This window comes from Oryctolagus cuniculus, chromosome 4 (assembly GCF_964237555.1).
Source record: "Oryctolagus cuniculus chromosome 4, mOryCun1.1, whole genome shotgun sequence".
NCBI classification, from domain to species: Eukaryota; Metazoa; Chordata; class Mammalia; order Lagomorpha; family Leporidae; genus Oryctolagus; species Oryctolagus cuniculus.
Genome location: NC_091435.1, coordinates 146,910,196 through 146,928,628, shown reverse-complemented (window position 1 = coordinate 146,928,628; position 18,433 = coordinate 146,910,196). Strand labels below are relative to the sequence as shown.

The window sequence follows — 18,433 nt, the reverse complement described above, 5'->3', positions numbered from 1 at the left end:
AAGTTTGGAGGCATTGCTTACGGAGCAGTTACTCCAGTGAATCTGAACTTGGGTTGACTCTTTCATAGTGTGGTAGTGATCTGGTAAAATGTTGTTGGCTCTTTACACTGGAATTGTGCTCTGTAATTTTAAAGATTTATGTTTTCAGTGAGTGTTATGTTGTTACAAAGTTGAAACTCGGCTTCCTTCAAGTCTTCCTCATTCATCATTTATTCTTTTATCATTTCCCTCTCACCTAAGGATGATCTGTGTGTTCCTTAGGCTCAGCTCGCCAACCGGAAACAGAAGTTGGAATCTGTGGAGCTCTCCAGCCAGTCGGAGATCCAGCACCTGAGCAGCCGCCTGGAGCGGGCCAACGACACCATCTGTGCCAACGAGCTGGAGATCGAGCGCTTGACCATGAGGGTCAATGACTTGATTGGAACCAACATGAACATTCTGCAGGAGCAGCAGCAAAAGGAAGACAAGTTGAGGGAGTCCGAAAAACTGTTAGAGGTGTGCTTCAAGGCTACTGACCTGGAAGAAATGTGTGTCTGGGAGATTTAAGAGAAGTTCATTAGCCCAGAGCTAGGTTCTGAAGTCCATGGTTTCTTCCCTATTCTGTAGCTGATGGAACAGATATTGATGGCTTTACTAATATTGTACCTATTATGTTACTTGCAGTCTGATCTCCTAGCTCCCTTTTCTCATGAAATCCAAAAATCATAATAACGTCTGACTGTTTTTCTGAGCATTTTGCAGGCTCTTCAGGAAGAGAAGAAAGAATTGAAGGCCAGTCTTCAGTCCCAAGAAAATCTCATCCGTGAGGCAAGATTGCAGAAGGAAAGCCTACAAGCCAGATTAAAGGCAGCTGACTTTCAGTGCACAGCAGAGGCCCCAAGGTGAATTCAGTCTTACCCATTGCCTGTCTTCCCCACTTGGCGGTTTGGTGTGAGCACAAGTTTCAATATTGTATATTCATAACTTCATGCTTGATCATACTGCAGGTTTTCTCAGTTTTAATTTTGGAGTTAGATTTTTTATATAGTGTTACGTAATTTTGTATGGTTGGTTTTTTCTGCCTCCAGTTTGGGGCCCTAGCAGAGACTGTGGTGTTCAGAAAGTTAGAAACGCTTTGGTCAGGGTGCACTCTGGGTGAAATTCTGTGATTCCTAGAAGGCTTCTCTTTTTGCATAGAATGGGTCCTTAGTACTGGCAGAACAGCCAGCCTGGGAGCTAGGGCTTTTCCTCCTCCTTCCCTCCCTCTTTCTTCCCTTCCCCTCCCCTCCCCTCCCCCTCCCCCTCCCCTCCCCCTCCCTTCTCCCTCCTCTCCCCTCTCCCTTCTCCCTCCCCTCCCCTCCTCTTCCTCTGCCTTTCCCCTCCCCCTTCTCTTTCTGCATAGAATGGGTCATTAGTACTGGCAGAACAGCCAGCCTGGGAGCTAGCCTTCCCCACCCCCCTTTCCTTCTTTCTTTCTTTCTTTTTTTATCTATTTGAAAGGGAGAGCTACAGATAGAGGGAGAGAGTGATCTTCCATTCTCTGGTTCACTCCCCAGATGGCTGCAATGCTGCAGTGCTAGGGCTGGTCCAGGCTGTGAGCTGGCCCTTTGAACAACATTGCTGAAACTAATTTTTATATCTGAATTATTATTGCAAGAGCGTTGTAATGGAAATTAGTAGTGTGTACTCCTTTTGCTTGGTTTAAGGCTGGTACACACTTTGACTCTTGTCAGAACTCTGCTGTACCTTCCCAATTTCCTTGGCTCAGGTATCATGTGTCAACAAAGCGATTTTTGTTATTTTGTCGACCTTTTTCCCTTGAAAAACAGGCCAAATCCCAGTTCAGAAAGGCGTGAGTTGATCCAGGGTCTTTGGAGAAGCAGTGCCTCTTGACTCTACACTGTCTCAGTGTTGTCTTCATAAGGCAGGAGACAAACAGACGAGTTCCACAGGGTTTAGTTACCCCAAACAGTTGGGAAGTGCAGACTGGTTGTGCGTTATTTTTGTTTGCAAAGACAGAAGACCTTTAACAGTGACCTGTGTCCTTCCGCAGGCTACCAGCGGGGTCTCAGGTGGAAAAGAAGGAGGTCTGTCCAGGGCAGGGGGACCTGGACAGTGTGCTCTCCCAGCTGGATTTTACCCACACCAGTGAAGAGCTCCTGCAGGCGGAGGTCACCCGTCTCGAAGGCAGGTAGATAACTACATACACACCTCCAAACCTGCCAGTTGTTAACATGAGTTTTTGATCATCATATTGATAAATAAGCTAATAAATAATCTTAGTGAAAGCATTTAAGTATTTTTCTCTAGTGTCCACAAATGGCCTCACTTACTTCAGTGAGAAAGCAGAAGCAATTAAAAAGAACTTGCTGATCCTCCTGCCACCAGCTGTGTCAGTCTGCCCGTGTCTGGTCTTTCACTGTGGCTGTGTGGGTGGTACAGGGTCTGTGCTCCCAACTTCTGCTTTGCACTTGTGCCCTGCCTCTTCCTCAGCATCAGCTTTTCTTTGTTCTGCATGAGCATTTCGACTGGTAAAAAATATGCTGTAATTTCGCCTATCTTAGAAAAATCATTAGAACCCTCCTTTAATCTTAGAGTCCTACGAAGTCATGCTTGCTTTCAAACCAAATTTTTCAAAAAGTTGTCTATACTGACGGTCTCCCGGTGGGTATTGAGCATTTCACTGTCTGGAGCCACCATAAGGCAATGATGGACAAAGTTGAGGGTACATAAGAAGTGCAAGATGTTATTTTAATCATAGAATGTATAGGTTGAGAGAGAAAATATAACATGTTGAAAGACCTGAGAGCAGCTTAACTAGTCAGTTTAAAGTAGAAATCCTTCAAAAAGTGTTACATTCCAGCTGTAAGGGTTGGAAATAAATTGTGTGGAAGGTGATGAGGGGAGTGAGAGTTGGAGTGGCTCTAATCCAGTAAGTGCTACTGTGATTCCTTTTTTGTTTGTTTTAAAGATTTATTTATTTGAAAGGCAGAGTTACAGAGAGAAAAGGAGAGACATGGAGAGACAGATCTTCCATCTGCTGGTTCACTCCCCAAATGGCCACCTCGGCCAGTGCTGGGCCAGACCTAAGCCAGGAGCTAGGAGCTTCATCTGGGACTCTCACATGGGTGCATCTTCCGCTACTTTCCCAGGCACAGTAGCAGGAACCTGGATCCGGAGTGGAGCAGCCAAGACACAAATCCATGCCCATATGGGATGCTGGCATCCCAGGCAGAGGCTTAACTCCAGCCCTGGTCTGATTCTTGAAAGGGTATTGACCATTGGCAGTTGGGCTGGGAAGGAGGTGCCCTGTGGTCAAGGAGATGATGTTTGAGAAATCAGGCATGGTGAAGGGCGCATGACAGACAGGAAACCTTATCAACTTAGGCGCAAAATGATCATCACTGATAGAAATGAGCCATGGGATAGGAGAGGTATGGTACCCCTGGGGCTCTTCTATGTGATGGGTTAATTGATTCTTGTGTAAAGGTAACAAACTGGGATGGACCTCCTTAGAGAAAATTATTCTGGAAGCTGTGTGTATAACTGGAAGAAAAAAATAGCCAAATTACTATAATCTTTAGAATTTTCCAAGTAAAGTTTTATTTATTTATTTGATACATGTATGCCCACAACAACTGGGGCTGGACCAGGGCTAAAACTGGGAATCCTAATGCTATCCAGGTCTCCCATGTGGGTAGAAGGAACCCAATTACTTGAACCATCACCATCATCCCCTAGAGTCTTGCATTAGGAGAAAGCTGGAATTGAACCCAGGTACTCTGATGTGGCATGTGAGTGTCTTAATTGAAATCTTAATTGCTAGGCCAAATGCTTGCACTAGTGGTTAAATTTTAAGCAGAGGGAAAGAACATAGATAAACACAGAAGTCAAAAGTATCTCCTAAAGTTTGAGTTGGATTTAGCTATCTCTGGTGATAAGGAAATTGGAAATGAGTTTTCATTTGCGTGTAAAGCAAGATACTAGTAAGATCTTTCTTGGACATCAAGAAGGTAAATTCAGGATTCCAATTTGTGTTTAAAAGTTTTTATTGTTTTAAATATGTGATTTTATTTTTGTCATATAGTTTGGAATCTGTGAGTGCAACGTGCAAACAGCTGAGCCAAGAATTAATGGAAAAATATGAAGAATTGAAGAAGATGGAAATACATAACAATGAATACAGGGCAGAGATTAAGAAGGTAAAAATTTGGAGCCGGTGCTGTTGCTTACTTGGTTAATCCTCCGCCTTATGGATGCCGGTTCTAGTCCCAGCTACTCCTCTTCCAATCCAGCTCTCTGCTGTGGCCTGGGAAAGCAGTAGAAGATGGCCCCAAGTGCTTGGGCTCCTGCACCTGCATGGGAGACTGGGAAGAAGTACCTGGCTCCTGGCTTTGGATCCGCACAGCTCCGGCCGTGGCAGCCATTTGGGGGGTGAACCAACAGAACGAAGACCTTTGTCTCTGTCTCTCTCTCTCTCACTGTCTAACTCTGTCAGATTTAAAAAAAAAAAAGGTAAAAATTTGTGTGTTTGGGAGTGCACAGTAGTATGTGATGAAGGACTGAGCTGTAGGCCGAGAGATTACAGGGATTGTTTTCAGTGATGGAAAAGTGGGGTCCCTGCCACGTGACATTCAGGAGTAGAAGAGCACCCGGAAGGTGCAGGGGAAGAGCCTTCTTTCTTTGGCATCCCTGGGGATATGATGTGAATACGTTCAAGATAATAGATGTCTGCCCCCTTTCAGCTCTAAAATTCTGTTTTAAACGTTTTGATGAAAACTTTTCTAAAAGCTAAACATTTTGTTGCTTTCAGAAAGATGTTAGGTGAACTATCATGTAACACTTTCTTATTGGCTGAAGTCGGGTATGATTATGTATGTTCTGTGCAGTGATGTGGTTAATGTCCTCATCGGGTATTGAGATATGCAGACCTGTTTGTCTCTTCATTAATGGGCTCTGGTCTCCTGTTTGTTGACAGGTACATATATATGTTTTCATTCTTTTTTTAAGAGGTTAATTTTATGTATTTGAAAGGCAGAGTTACAGAGAGAGAGAGATCTTCCACCCTGATTGTTTACTCCCCACAGGAATGGGCCAGACTGTTGGGCTCCAGGAGCCTGGAGTTTCCTCCCAGTCTCCCACTTGGGTGCAGGGGCCCAAGCTCTTGGACTGTTATCTGCTGCTTTCCCAGGCCATTAGCAGGGAGCTAGATAGGAAATGAAGCAGCTGGGACCATCTATACGGGATGCCAGTTTTGTAGATGGTGGCTTTACCCACTACGCTAAAATGCCAGCCCCTGTTTTCATTCTTTGAGATCACACCTAGCCTCTTCTTTGTATCCTTATATTTGTATAGTATTCCATGGAACAGGAAACCGAACACACAGTATTTCTGCATTTGCAGTTAAGCAAGGAATGAAAGTCACACACAGGTGCTGTTCTCTAAATAAAGTGTACAAGGACGTAGATACTGGTCCTTAGTGTTCAAGTAACCCCTCTCATCTGTGTTGAGAACTCATAAATGGTAGTGTGTGTAACCATTTGATTTTCACCACAGACGTGCAGCTTGGTAAACTGCTGATTTTCTGCAGATTTTATCTAGGAAAAATTTCATTTCTTGAAGTAAGGTAAACATCACCTTATTGTATTAATTATTAGCACGTTTTTGTATGTAAATGCTTTCTCTTAACTTGTGGTGCTTCCTTTTATGCTTTGTAGTTGAAAGAACAGATTTTACAGACTGAACAAAGTTACAGTTCTGCTTTAGAAGGAATGAAGATGGAAATCTCCCAGCTAACAAGGGAGTTACATCAACGAGATATCACCATTGCTTCTGCTAAGTGTTCCTCCTCAGACATGGAAAAGCAGCTGAAAGCAGAGATGCAAAAAGCAGAAGAAAAAGCAATAGAGCATAAGGTGACACTGGAACAAAAATTTTTATTTGAAGATTGAATTTATTAAAGATAAAATTTGCATAATATTAACTCAGTAGCTTGTTCTTAGATGCGGATGTGCTGGTTAACAAGCAGTCTAGTGCAGTGTGGTGGGGAGGTGGGGCAGACAGGGACGAGTGAGGGACTGGCAGAAACGGTGTCGAGGTTGCATCGCATGAGCCGGGTGAAGGGGAGAGGGCAGGGATACACGCAGAGGTCTGCAAGGGAGAGCAGGACATGCTTGCTGGCAGTGATGCTGGCCTACAAGTGGGGGGAGTGGAAGGCAGGGACTAGCACCTGAGGGCTGTGTCAGCCGTGGGGGGAGAGCCAGTGGGATCCGGAGCTCCAGGAGGGCGGTTAAGAGCAGGAGTCAAAGGACTCCAAGGCTGTCCAATGGAAAATTTGCAAGGAGGCAAAGGGACCACGCAGATGCTGGTCTAGCAGTAAAATGGTGGCCTGAGTGGTGCACAAGGGGAGTGAAGGAAACCCATGAGTTCTGGAGATAGTCGGCTGGTGAAATTAACTGGGCTTTGCATTTGGTTGGCCAGGGAGGGTAAGTAGACAGGGCTAAGCAAAGATGTCACTCAGCTCGGGTGGCTGAGTGGAAAGTGATGCTCCTTAATGTAGAGAACAGATAGCAGGTTTGGGGGAGGGTGATGAATTTTTTTTTTTTTTTTTTTTTTTTTTTGACAGGCAGAGTGGACAGTGAGAGAGAGAGACAGAGAGAAAGGTCTTCCTTTGCCGTTGGTTCACCCTCCAATGGCTGTCGCGGCTGGTGCACCGCGCTGATCCGATGGCAGGAGCCAGGTGCTTTTCCTGGTCTCCCATGGGGTGCAGGGCCCAAGGACTTGGGCCTTCCTCCACTGCACTCCCGGGCCACAGCAGAGAGCTGGCCTGGAAGAGAGGCAACCGGGACAGAATCCGGCACCCTGACCAGGACTAGAATCTGGTGTGCTGGCGCCGCAAGGCAGAGGATTAGCCTAGTGAGCCGCGGCGCCGGCCTGAAGGTGTTGAATTTGACAGTACACGCAATAGGAAACTGTGGAGAGGACATTGGTTTGACACATGTGGTTTAAGATAAAGGGTGGAATTTTTGTATGGAAATATCTAGTGGTCAGTTCCACAGAAGACGTGGAGTTCAAGTTTAAATTAGGGCTGGCATTTAGTTGTGGGAATCCTTGCATGAAGCTGGCATTTGAAATCGCCTGAGAGACTCGGAGATTATGATGAGAAAGCATTGACTGTGAAGAGCAGCGACTTGGACTAAATTTAGGATACTTCTCATTTTTGTTGAAGAAGATGTTGGAGTGGAGTTGAAAAGAAGTAGCAGTGAGGAAAGAAAGCGGATACTTTTTGCCAAGGGGGAAGGAAGCTGAAGGAAGGCAGGAGTGGTCAGGCCGGAAGGTTAGAGAGAATGAAGACGGAGCTCGGTCACCATTTTCTGAAAGAGCAGTTCCACCTGGTGTTGTGGGCGGAGCTAAATGTGAGGCCAGCGTGGGGGGTGGGGGGGACTTGCCAGAACGCTGAAGCTCTGCTGCTTTGTTTGAATTACATGCCTTTTAATTCACCTTTAAAGTAAAGTATATTTTTAGGACGTATTTATATATCTAAGTACAAATGCAGACTTTAAGTTAGCCTAATGAAAATAACATGGAAAAATTTTGTAAGTTGCATTTTTTTTATTTGTTGCATGTAAAAAAATTGTTGTCCTCTTTTTCCCTTTTCAGGAGATTTTGAGTCAGCTGGAGTCACTCAAGTTAGAAAATCGTCGTCTTTCTGAAACAGTAATGAAATTGGAATTGGGCTTACATGAGGTACATGAATAGAATCTTACATTTTCTACTCTGTAAGCCTTTAAAAACATCACATTGTAAATAATGATGTAATGAAGAGAGAATTAAGATTAAACGGGTAGAGTGATCCTTTTGAAGACTGTTTCTCAAATAAAACGAAGTCAGAACAGTAAAGGAGGTTAGCACAATATGGCTGTGCTCTCCAGGAGCAGGAAGCATCTACCGCATAGTCTGTGTTCTGGGAAGAGAGGACATAGGTAGAGAGAATTAGGGCTTAGCACGTGAGTGAGAAATGCCGATTGTTACAGTTGTAATTATGATATCTTCTCTAAAGCAGGTCATCTTTGGAATAGTTTAGTTTTAGTTATGTTTCTACAAGACAGAGTTCACTTGGATCTTCCTGCTTGCGGCGTTTAGGAGGGTAGACAGGCCAGGGTTCTCGGTGAGAAGCGCTGTGGTCTAGCGAGGAGCATGCGGATGTCTGGGCAGTGGGCGGACAGGAGCAGCCACGGGAGTGCTGAGCAGTGCGATGCTTTTTAAATCCCTTACAGGATTCTTAGAATTTGCAAAGTGACTCATCTGCTCAGACCCATTTCCCCACATGGTTTGGGTCAAATTTCTGAAGATTATAGAAATTCCTTTTTTTTGTACTTCAGAGTGTATGTCTCCAAAAGGGTAAATAGGGACACAGTGCTCCCTGTTTGCTCCCAATTAATCCTAATTTCATAGTCAGATTGTGGCTAGAGGGAAGAAATTCCACAAGGCTACAAGAGTACTTTATTTCAGCTGGAAAAATGGAAGATTATTTGTATAATTTTTTTTTTTTAATTTGAAAGATAGCATTACAGACACAGAGAGGTAGAGAAAAAGGGCTTCCATCCGTTGGTTCACTCCCCAGATGGCTGCAACGGCTGGAGCTGAGCAGCTCCAATGCCAGGAACCGGGAGCTTCTTCCGGGTCTCCTACTCGGGTGCTGGGGCCCAAGCACTTAGGGCATCTTCTACTGCTTTCCCAGGCCATAGCAGAGAGCTGGATCAGAAGTGGAGCAGCCAGGACTTGAACTGGCACTGCAGGTTGAGGCTTAGCCCACTACGTCACAGCAGCAGCCCCTGTATAATTTTTTATAAGGGTAAGGTCCTTTAATTTCAAGCCATAAAGATTTTAAAGCATAAACATGTAAAATTTCTGGACAGCAGAAGATCCCATACAAAAAGACATAATAGGGAAAAAACAATCTATAAACTGACAGAAAGTTAATATAAGATATTAATATGTGAGTATAGGGTTCCCTAGAAAGACAATAAGAAAGAGAGAATCCACTAGAAAAATGGGCAAAGGACATTGGTTATTCGTAGAAGATGGAAATACCTGGTGAACAAGGAAAGCTGTTCAGCCTCCCTGATGATGATGATAAATACCAGCCTGTGTTAGCAAGGAGGTGGGGCAACAGGCTCTCTCCTCCACTGTAGGAGAAAGTGAGTTGACCCAGCCCTTGTGGAGGACAGCTTAGCAGTACGGGCAGACTGGTCACTGCTGCGTTCCTCGCAGAGTGCCCTTATCAGTTTGCAGTCTGTAGGAGTGAATGTGTAGCTTATTGAAGTGTTTGCAATATCCAAGTGTTTATTGGCTGATTTGGGATTCATTCTATAAAATATGATTCTATTCTTTAAGACAGCAGATAAAAATACTCATTTTATTGTGCTGCTTTTCCAAATCCCTCTAAAACTGTAATAAGAGGAATTTTTACTTTTTAAAATTCCATCCCACAAGGGTGGAAAAAACAGGAGGAGACAACAGCTAGACATTTTGTAAGGGCAAAGATGGGTGATGGATTGATGGATGGATGGATGATTTTCTATGTCCTGATAAAGCCACTAATAAGTTAGTAGTGGAGAAATCCAAGAACTAACCTGACTTACTCTCCAGAATCCTCCACAGGCTTAGGGTTTGTCAGTATGTTCCCGAGGGAATCTTATGTAAGAGAGTTGGGGACCCTCAGGGGAACGTAAGCCAGGCTGTGAGCAGAGATTTCCGCTCAGCTGAATTTCCCCTGAAGACCTCCATCTGACATGGCCTTGCTACCCAGTTTTTACCTTTCACGTTCATCAGTCTGTAAGGGCTGTTAATAAAAGAACAACTTGGAGACACCTTTAAAAGGTACCTGGCAGAGGCAGGCACTGTCTGTTTTAAAAGTGTGTTTTAAATGGTGTCATGCCTCAGACTCTGGCTGCTGAGAAGCCTGTAAGCCATTTAAACACACTCTGGTTTTGAGGTCATGCACAGGGTGAATGTGTTATACATGTTAATAAGATTTATTATTAGAAAGTGCTCTTTTGCCTTTTACCACCTTGGGAGGGAGAATTACTTTTACAAATGAATGTTGGGTTGAAGTATCTATTTGAATTAGTTCTCTAATGCTCTTCATAATGAAAGCCACAGCTCCTGTAAATTATTGGCCGTTTTTTAACCATGGGTGGCAGTTTGCCCTTCTCTGAGACCCCGCCTTGGTGCCGGCTTGTTTGAAAAGTCTCTGGTTCATTAACTTTGCTAGTAAACAGGGTGTTAACAGGTGTATTTTAGAGTTTATATTCTTGTTGGGCAAGCTGTTTTCCAGGCCCCTCTTGACCATCTTACTCTTCTTAGATTTTTTGCAGAAAGGAGCAAGCTAAACAGCACATTAAACTCCAAAGATCACCATAATTTTGCAGAATGCTAGCTAAAACATTTTGTCATTAGAAAAAAATGGCCCAGTCTACCATTTTTTCAGGTACTGTTTTACCAGGAACTACCTAGAATTGAAGAACAATATAATTTATGGTCACAGAATTAAGAGCAGACCAGGGCAGTAAGTCCTGCCATATACAGAGGACCTTCAAAAAGTTCATGGAAAATAGGCATTACAAGAAAACTGCATGGATTTCAAAATTTTTTGCACTGAAATAAACTTATCTTTAGAAAATCTACTGATTTGAAAAGCAGAGATACACACACACACACACACACACACACACACCCAGGGAATGAGAGAGCTCCCATCAACCAGTCCACATACCCCAGCTCCCCCCACCCCCAACATTCCTGCAGTGGCAGAGAGGGGCTGAAGCTGGGAGCCTGGGAGCTCATTCCAAGTTTCCAGTGTGGGCAGCAGGAACCCAGCCACCACGTCCTGGAGGCTCTGCCAGCAGGAAGCTGGAATCAGAAGCCAGGGAGCCAGGCATCAAACCCAGGCCTCCTGATATGAGACATGGGCATCCCAACCACCAGGCCAAACGTCACCCTACAAACTTACTTCTTTATACCATTTTCCATGAAATTTTTAAAGTGCCCTTGTACTTGAGTTCTGCTTTATCCAAATGTACATGTAAGAACAGATGCCAAAGTTATGTAAAAGCATTTAACAACAAGGAGTATTTATTTAATCCTCTCAGCCAGAATTCCTTGTCAGAAACTTTATTCAGATCTCTCTCTCTCTCTCTTTGTCTCTCTGCTTTTCAAATTTAAAAATATAAAAAGTGGTTTATTAAGACAATCTTTTTATTTGAAGTAGGTGTCTGGGTTTTCTTGCTGGGTATCCTGGGCTGGTCAGAAGGACCAGGCTGCTGGCTCCTGTCTTCTGTTTCTGCTCTCACCCACAGCCTCCCTGCTCCCAGCCTCCTCCTCCTCCTGCACCTTGGGTGTGCTTTGGCACATAAGGAAGCTCACTGTGCTTCCAGCCTCCTAGTCCAGTTACACCAAGAAATGGAACCATTTTTCTCTTGGTTTCAAGAGGACTAAAAAAAAAAAAATCTTCAGTTTTGCTAAAGTAAAGCCATAGATTAGTTGGAACTATAAAAAAAAGTTTTTCCACCAGCAATATCACAGATCACATGTATTCTTGTACAAATTAAGTGACTCTAGTATTCTTTTTTATCAGGCAAAAGAGATCTCACTAGCAGATCTTCAGGAGAATTATATTGATGCATTAAATAAATTAGTGTCCGAAAATCAGCAACTACAGAAAGATTTGTTGGATACCAAATCTCAGCTGGAGATTTCTACTCAGATGTGCAAAAAAAAAATTGACAGAACTTTCAAACCAACACAGAGCAGAACAACTGAGTTCAAGGAAACGGAGTTCAAGTAAAATTTGTTGAGAGTTATTTATGTATTTATTGATTGATTAAATTTGCTTTTTGTTTGAAAGAGAAACAGAGATAGAGACATCTCCCATTCACAGGTTCACTCCACCCAGTGGGGACTGGGTGAGGCTGAAGCTAGGAGCCAGGAATTCAGTCCAGGTCTCCCATGTTAACAGGGTTACCCAAGAACTTAAACCGTCTCCTGCTACCTCTTGGAGTAGGCACTGGCGACAAGCTGGAATCAGGAGCATAGCTGGGACCTGAACCCAGGCACTCCAGCATGGGTCGTGCTTGTCAAACCCGTGTCTTAACCTCTGGGCTAAATGCCCACCCTTAAGGATGATTTCGAATGTGTCCTGTTGCACTATAATTCTCATCTTTTTTATTTGAGAATATTTATTTGAGAATAATTTTTATTATTAATAATTTTTATTAATAAATTATTTGAGAATAATGTCTGACTTGGAGACATGAAAGGACTTGAATTCTGCAGGACCGTGTGCACAAGGAAAGCCACAATCAGGTTAAAAAGAGCCAGGGGGAGGTGGCAGAGCACTTCATGAAAGCCTTAGTTTTGTGCACTCTGGCTGTGGGTGTACACAGCGGCTGTGTTCCCGAGTCTCCTCGTGCTGCCTTCCAGCTCCTCAAGCCCACTTGCCCCCAGAAGGAGTAGAATTAAAGCTTCCTCTGGACTTGTGGTCACTTTGTTATAGGCTGTTGCCCTAAAAAGTAAGCATGCAATGAAAAGCTGCCCGATTATAGCTTATACTGTGTAACTCACATGTTTGTCTACCAGAAGGCTTTGCTGCCACCCTCAGCCCCGCCTTACCTCTTCTGCAACCCTCACCTCCACTGCCTGGTGAGGTTGGGTCCCTGCCTGTGTGCACAGCACTTCCCTTGTCGCAGCACAAGCCGCACTGGATTTCTCTGGAAGCGTGGACTGTGTGAGGGCAGGGGCCCGCAGGGGCTCGCAGTGGGGGTTAGATGTCCAGAACCTCTGGCGGAGTGGGTGCTCATGTTGTATTTTATTTGTCTTGTTTTCTAATCCGCTCTCCAGGCCAACCCACAGCCAGCGCAGGCCTGGTGAGGCAAAGGCTGAGCACTACAAAGCAGGTCTGCATCCCCCCCGAGGACAGCCGGCGGACAGTCCTGAGCCCCTGGCCAGGGTCCTCAGCCCCCTGACTTCTCCGATCAGCCCTTGCAGCTCCACCGTCTCTTTGCCTTCTTACTTTCTGTGTCAGACTCACTCTTTGCCTTCCACGCTAGATATGAATGAAGCCAACTTTTCTGACAGTGTATCTGAGAGTATGAATGACCAAGAAGAGTTTCTGTCTTCGGTATGGAAACTTTCCAGTCTGACTAGTTTTTTAGTTTACTTAGATCCATTTCCTTTCTCTGTTGGTTTATTTATTGAAGCCAGTGTGGTTTTCTGGTTTGGTTTTTCTTTGTTTCCCTCTCTGGCTCTCTCCCTTAAGTGCATCTTGCCATTCTCAGGTGTCTCCATGCTGTCTTGATGGCTTTGCTTGTGAAGACGCATTCGGCCAAGACTTCAAAAATACATACCAGTCTAAGATACAGACGGAAATTATAGGGATTCATTTGTCTTTAGTCCCAATTGGAAGTGCCCTTCCTTCTTCAGAGAAGGTCAATTTTGTGCTAGAAGGCTTGGTTCTAGGAAGGTAGTCCAGGGCACACGGCTGGCTGGGGGTGGGGGTGGAGGAGGGGTGCGTCCCACGAGTGCAGGGCCTGGCGGGGCCCACTGCATGACCTGGTGCTGGAGGTGCCGACGGGCTGCAGAGGACGGGCTGCAGAGGACGGGCTGCAGAGGGCGGGCTGCAGAGGACGGGCTGCAGAGGGCGGGCTGCAGAGGACGGGCTGCAGAGGGCGGGCTGCAGAGGACGGGCTGCAGAGGACGGGCTGCAGAGGACGGGCTGCAGACTCTGCCGCGCCTGCCTTCTCCCTGAAGCACTTGCCTCGGGCCGCTCATTTCCTGTCATCAGCTGTGGTCCGGCCTCGGTAAAAGTTTGGTATTTTGGCTTTTTAACGGGCAACAGGCCCAAGTAAAGGTGGTCTTTTAGTTTTGAAATTAAGCCCCCATTCAGTTCAATATAATACTGAAATCCAAGAAAAGCCCTGAAAACTAACTTCTTTCCTGAGTTTGACAGCAAAACTTTTTTGGCACCAAAACCTCCTTGACTCGAGCTGATATGATAAGGGTACTTCAAAAAGTTTGTGCAAAAGTAGAATTAAACGATGAGATTATTTTGGAATTTTGAAAAAATTAAAAATTGAAATCATGCATACAGGGCATCTTCAAGAAGTGCATGGAAAATGTGTTTTGTGAGAAAATTTTGCGTGGATTTCACAATTTTCCACAGCAAAATAAAGTCTTGCTTTCACTTTCCCACAGACTTTCTGAGGCACTCTTGTGTGTGTAGACCTACCCGTTTGTGTGTCCACACGGCTTTGCTCTGCTGGTTGTGGGGTGTCACCTTGGGCTCCACGAGGGGAGTACAGTTGGCCCTCATGTAGATTCTACGTCTATGAATCAGCCTAATCCTTGCACTTTAATTGTAATCACCACATGGCTCTCAGTGGCACTTCTGCAGTCCCCTATGGACATGCACAGGGCGGCCAAAGACCTGAGTCGCCAGCTGAGGTCCAGCAAGGCGGTGCTGGCAGGGCTGGCACGGTGTAGCACCTGCAGCTCAGGTCCGGGTGGGCGGGCGGGCGCCTGAACGCCAGCTCCAGCCTGGTTAGTGGGAGAGCCGCTTAGTGCTTCGGACCTTATTTCTCTTTTGTAAAATAAAGAACGCAGACTAGGGCGAGTTGTGTTTATGATTTAGCATTGTAAACTCTGTGTATGTGTGTGTGTGTATTTCCTCTGAGGGCACGATTGTGTCCGTTGCAACTCAGTGTCCAAGGACACCTCAGAGCACACCTGCTGTGGACGAGGAGCAGTGCATACGGTGTATGTCCTGTATTACCTTTAGAAAATCTGACCTCTGGAACTCCAGTGGCCCCAAATATTTCAGACGGGACTGTGGACTGGAATTTTGGAAGAGAAAAAAATAACTGATTTTAACTGGCATCTGATTTATTATTGGTAGTTTTTCTGTGCTTTAAAATGAAAATAGCATTCATATTTAAAATGAGTTTTACATCATAGACATATTCTCTTCTGGGGTGTAGGAGGATATACAGATTGAGTATCCTTATCCAGAATGCTGGGGACCAGAGTGTTTTGCACTTTTTTTTTTAAGTTTTGGAATATTTTTACATACGTACATGAGCTATCTTGGAGTTGGGACCTATGTTGATAGAATTCATACACACTTTATGTAATTTGAAGGTAATCTTACAAAGTGTTTTTTAGTGCACCTGTGTTTTAACTGTGACATCACGTGAGGTCAGCTGTGTCAGTTCCCACTTGTGGCATCAGACTGGTGCTCAGAGTTTCAGAGCATTTCAAATGCTGGGCTTTGGAATCAGAGATGCTCCCCTGTACTAGTCTAAGCTGACAGTCTCAGACCAAGGATTAGTACCTTCTACTCGTACTTAGATGAGACTTAGTAGTGACACACCTTGGGGCAGGAAGGGGAAGATCTCTATGGATTTTTTGTTTTACTGACGTTGTCGTCATTGAAAACAAAGATTTCTTTAGAGGAAAAATAATCCCCTTTTGATATTGCTAGTTAGGAAGTATCATGAATTATGTGTCGTGGAGATGTAATACTGTACTTATACACATCAAAATTTGCTTGTCTTGTAGTCTTCTCTGCCTGTGTCCCCCCTTGGTTCGATAGCTACCCGGTTTTTGGAAGAGGAGGAGCTGCGGTCTCATCATATTCTAGAGCGACTGGATGCGCACATTGAAGAACTAAAAAGAGAGAGTGAAAAGACAGTGAGGCAGTTCACAACCCGAGTGTAGCCTCCGAGAAAGTCAGAAACGAGCACGCATAAACAACACCCGAGAGTTCGTCATCTCGACTAGCAGCTCTTTAAAACAAACATAATTTTTACAGATAACACGTACTAAAGCGGGGGCGATGAAGTCGAGAAAACTGCCTCAGACATTTACAGTGCACTGGTTTGTTTGGAGGACGTCTTCCAGCAATAACTTGTGAAAATAAACCACTTTGCAGACTTTTTTCTTATACGAATATTTATTATCACAAAGCGATACTTTCTCTTGCCGACTTCAGTGTGGATAGCTTGTACTAATAAAGATTTCTGTGATGTGTTTTTTTTTTTTTCTTATTAGGTAGAGTTATACAGAGAGAGGCAGAAAGGTCTTCCTTCCGTTGGTTCACTCCCCAAATGGCCGCTACAGCCAGCACTGCGCTGATCCAAAGCCAGGAGCCAGGTGCTTCTCCTGGTCTCCCCTGCGGGTGCAGGAGCCCAAACACTTGGGCCATCCTCCACTGCCCTCCCTGGCCACAGCAGAGAGCTGGACTGGAAAAGGGGCTGCCGGAACTAGAACCCGGTGCCCATAATGTGATGTGTTTTAAAAAGAAGTAACTACAGGAACTTCCTTTAAGGGAAGTGTAGTGGAGCTTGTGTTTAAGAGCCAGGCCGACCTGTGTTCATATATTGGCTTTGCCGCTTGCTGGCCCCTTGGGCTGGTTGTGGAGCCCTGTCTGGTTCAAAACTCGGGTAGAAGAGAGGCAGGGAGGGAAGGGCTGGCTTAGTGCTGATGCCCGCGGAGCTCTCGGTGAGAATCTGCAGCCTGAGCACTGCTGAGGAGAGGTCGACGGGACAGCGATCTGGGAGGGCGTTTGAAACAGTGGGGTTGGTAAGATACCAGGGAGGACGTGTAGAGAGACAAGAGCAGGATGCTGGGCCCAGGGCCCTGGAGGGTGCCGCTGTCTGAGAATCATGGGAGATAATGGAGCAAAGGAATTGGCCTGTGCCAGAGGTGAGAAGCTGGAGGGTGGTGGGTTTGTCTTCCCAACAGCATTGCTGCTGCAGCTCTCCCCTCTCCCATGGGTCTTTCCGTCAGGATATAAGCATCCTGTTAGTTCTCCTTCCTTTCAAGCAAACCCTCCATCTGTTTTTAAGATTTATTTGAAAAGGAAAGAGAGTTCGATCTTCCATCCTGTGGTTCACTTCCAAATGGCTGTAATGGCCGGGGCCAGGCCAGGCCAAAGGCAGGAGCCAGGAGCTTCCAGGTCTCCCAGGTGGGTGCAGGAAACCAAGGATCCAGGCCATCCTCTGCTTCTTTCCCAGCCACATCAGCAGGGAGCTGGATCGGAGGTGCAGCAACCAGTGGGCAGATGGGATGCCAGCACTGTAGGCGGCGCCTTAACCTATGCCACAGTGCCAGCCCAACCCCTCAGTCCTGTTTGCTTCTATATGAAAACATTCATGGAAAATGGCTGTTCTGAAAAGCATGGATTTCAAAACTTTTTGTACCCCAGTGAACTCACCTTTGACTGCATTTCCCCATGAACTTGTTGAAGTCCTGTGTTTGCTCCCCTTCATGCAGGCGTTTCTGGAAGGAGTTGTCTGCAGTGACTGCGTGCAGTTCTTCGCTCCCTAACCCTCCTGAACCCCGCCGTCCTCCCCACCACGAGGCTGCCTGTAGCTGTCCAGCTCCCCAGTGGCCTGACTAGTCTCCGAGCATCATTTGGCACAGCTGACCCCACTCTCCTCCTCTCTTGGCTCCTGGTTTCCCCTCCACCGTACTGTCTACTCCATGTCATTCTCCGTTGCTGGCTTTTCCTCTTCTAACTTCACGTCATAGGGCCCCTGTGTTTTTTTTTTTTTTTTTTTTTTTTTTTTTTTTTTTTTTATTTACTTGGAAGAGTTACACAGAGAGAGAAGGAGAGGCAGAGAGAGAGAGAAGTCTTCCAACCACTGGTTCACTTCCCAGATGGCTGCCATGGCTGGAGCTGTGTCAATCTGGAGCCAGGAGCCTCCTCCAGGTCTCCCATGAGGGTGCAGGGGCCCAAGGACTTGGGCCATCTTCTACTGCTTTCCCAGGCCATAGCAGAGAGCTGAATCAGAAGTGGAGCAGCTGGGACTCAACGTTCTCTCTTGCTGAGGTTCCATCTTGGGACATCACATCATGTCTGCCACTCCTTGATGTTGTCTCCACACCCAATCCACTCTGCCTCCAGATCTGTCTCAGATCCATTCATTTGTCTCCACCACAACCCAAACTGTGGCAGTCTGTCACCCAGCTTCTAGCAATATCCTCGCTGGTGTCCCCAGTACCTGGCACCAAGAGTTACCCTTTAGAACTGTAACTGAAGCTGTGGCCGTGCTGCCTCCCTCAGAGCCCTTGCGAGGTGTCTTAGGCACTCAGAACAAACTCCAAATGAGCTGTCACGGCCTGCGGGCCTCTGTAATCGGAGTCTGCGCACGCCACTCCTTGCACCATCTTCCCTGTGCCCCGCCTGTGCTGGCTCTTGTTTGCAGCGAGCAAACTACGTCAGGGACTCTCGCCTGCTGTGTACTTGGAGTCCTCTTCTCTCACCTCACCTGTGCCTGGCATGCTCCAGCCCTTTCCTGCTGCAACCAGACCTGCTTCTGGTTCCTCTAGCTTAGTCCCCTGAGTCACGTCCTCCATTGTATGTGCCACTATCCACATTTTAACTTGACTGAGA

At 45.7% G+C, this 18,433-nt stretch overlaps 1 protein-coding gene across 29 annotated transcripts in view; it reads left to right on the top strand.

Moving 5' to 3' along the window:
* CEP63 (centrosomal protein 63) overlaps positions 1-15,972 on the top strand; it is a 47,767-nt gene extending 31,795 nt beyond the window's left edge. For 14 of the 29 annotated variants that reach the window (XM_070072793.1, XM_051818610.2, XM_070072792.1 and 11 more), the window contains 9 exons: positions 262-495; positions 742-881; positions 2,033-2,170; positions 4,067-4,181; positions 5,697-5,894; positions 7,639-7,725; positions 11,618-11,823; positions 12,880-13,159; positions 15,595-15,972. In XM_070072793.1, coding sequence (XP_069928894.1) covers positions 262-495; positions 742-881; positions 2,033-2,170; positions 4,067-4,181; positions 5,697-5,894; positions 7,639-7,725; positions 11,618-11,823; positions 12,880-13,159; positions 15,595-15,753 — 1,557 coding nt within the window. In that variant the 3' untranslated portion in view covers positions 15,754-15,972. Of the gene's footprint in view, positions 1-261; positions 496-741; positions 882-2,032; positions 2,171-4,066; positions 4,182-5,696; positions 5,895-7,638; positions 7,726-10,347; positions 10,472-11,617; positions 11,824-12,879; positions 13,160-15,594 lie in introns of those variants that run through there. The other 15 variants (XM_070072799.1, XM_070072798.1, XM_070072802.1 and 12 more) reach the window with 6 other exon arrangements.
* The last annotated feature ends 2,461 nt before the right edge of the window (positions 15,973-18,433 follow it).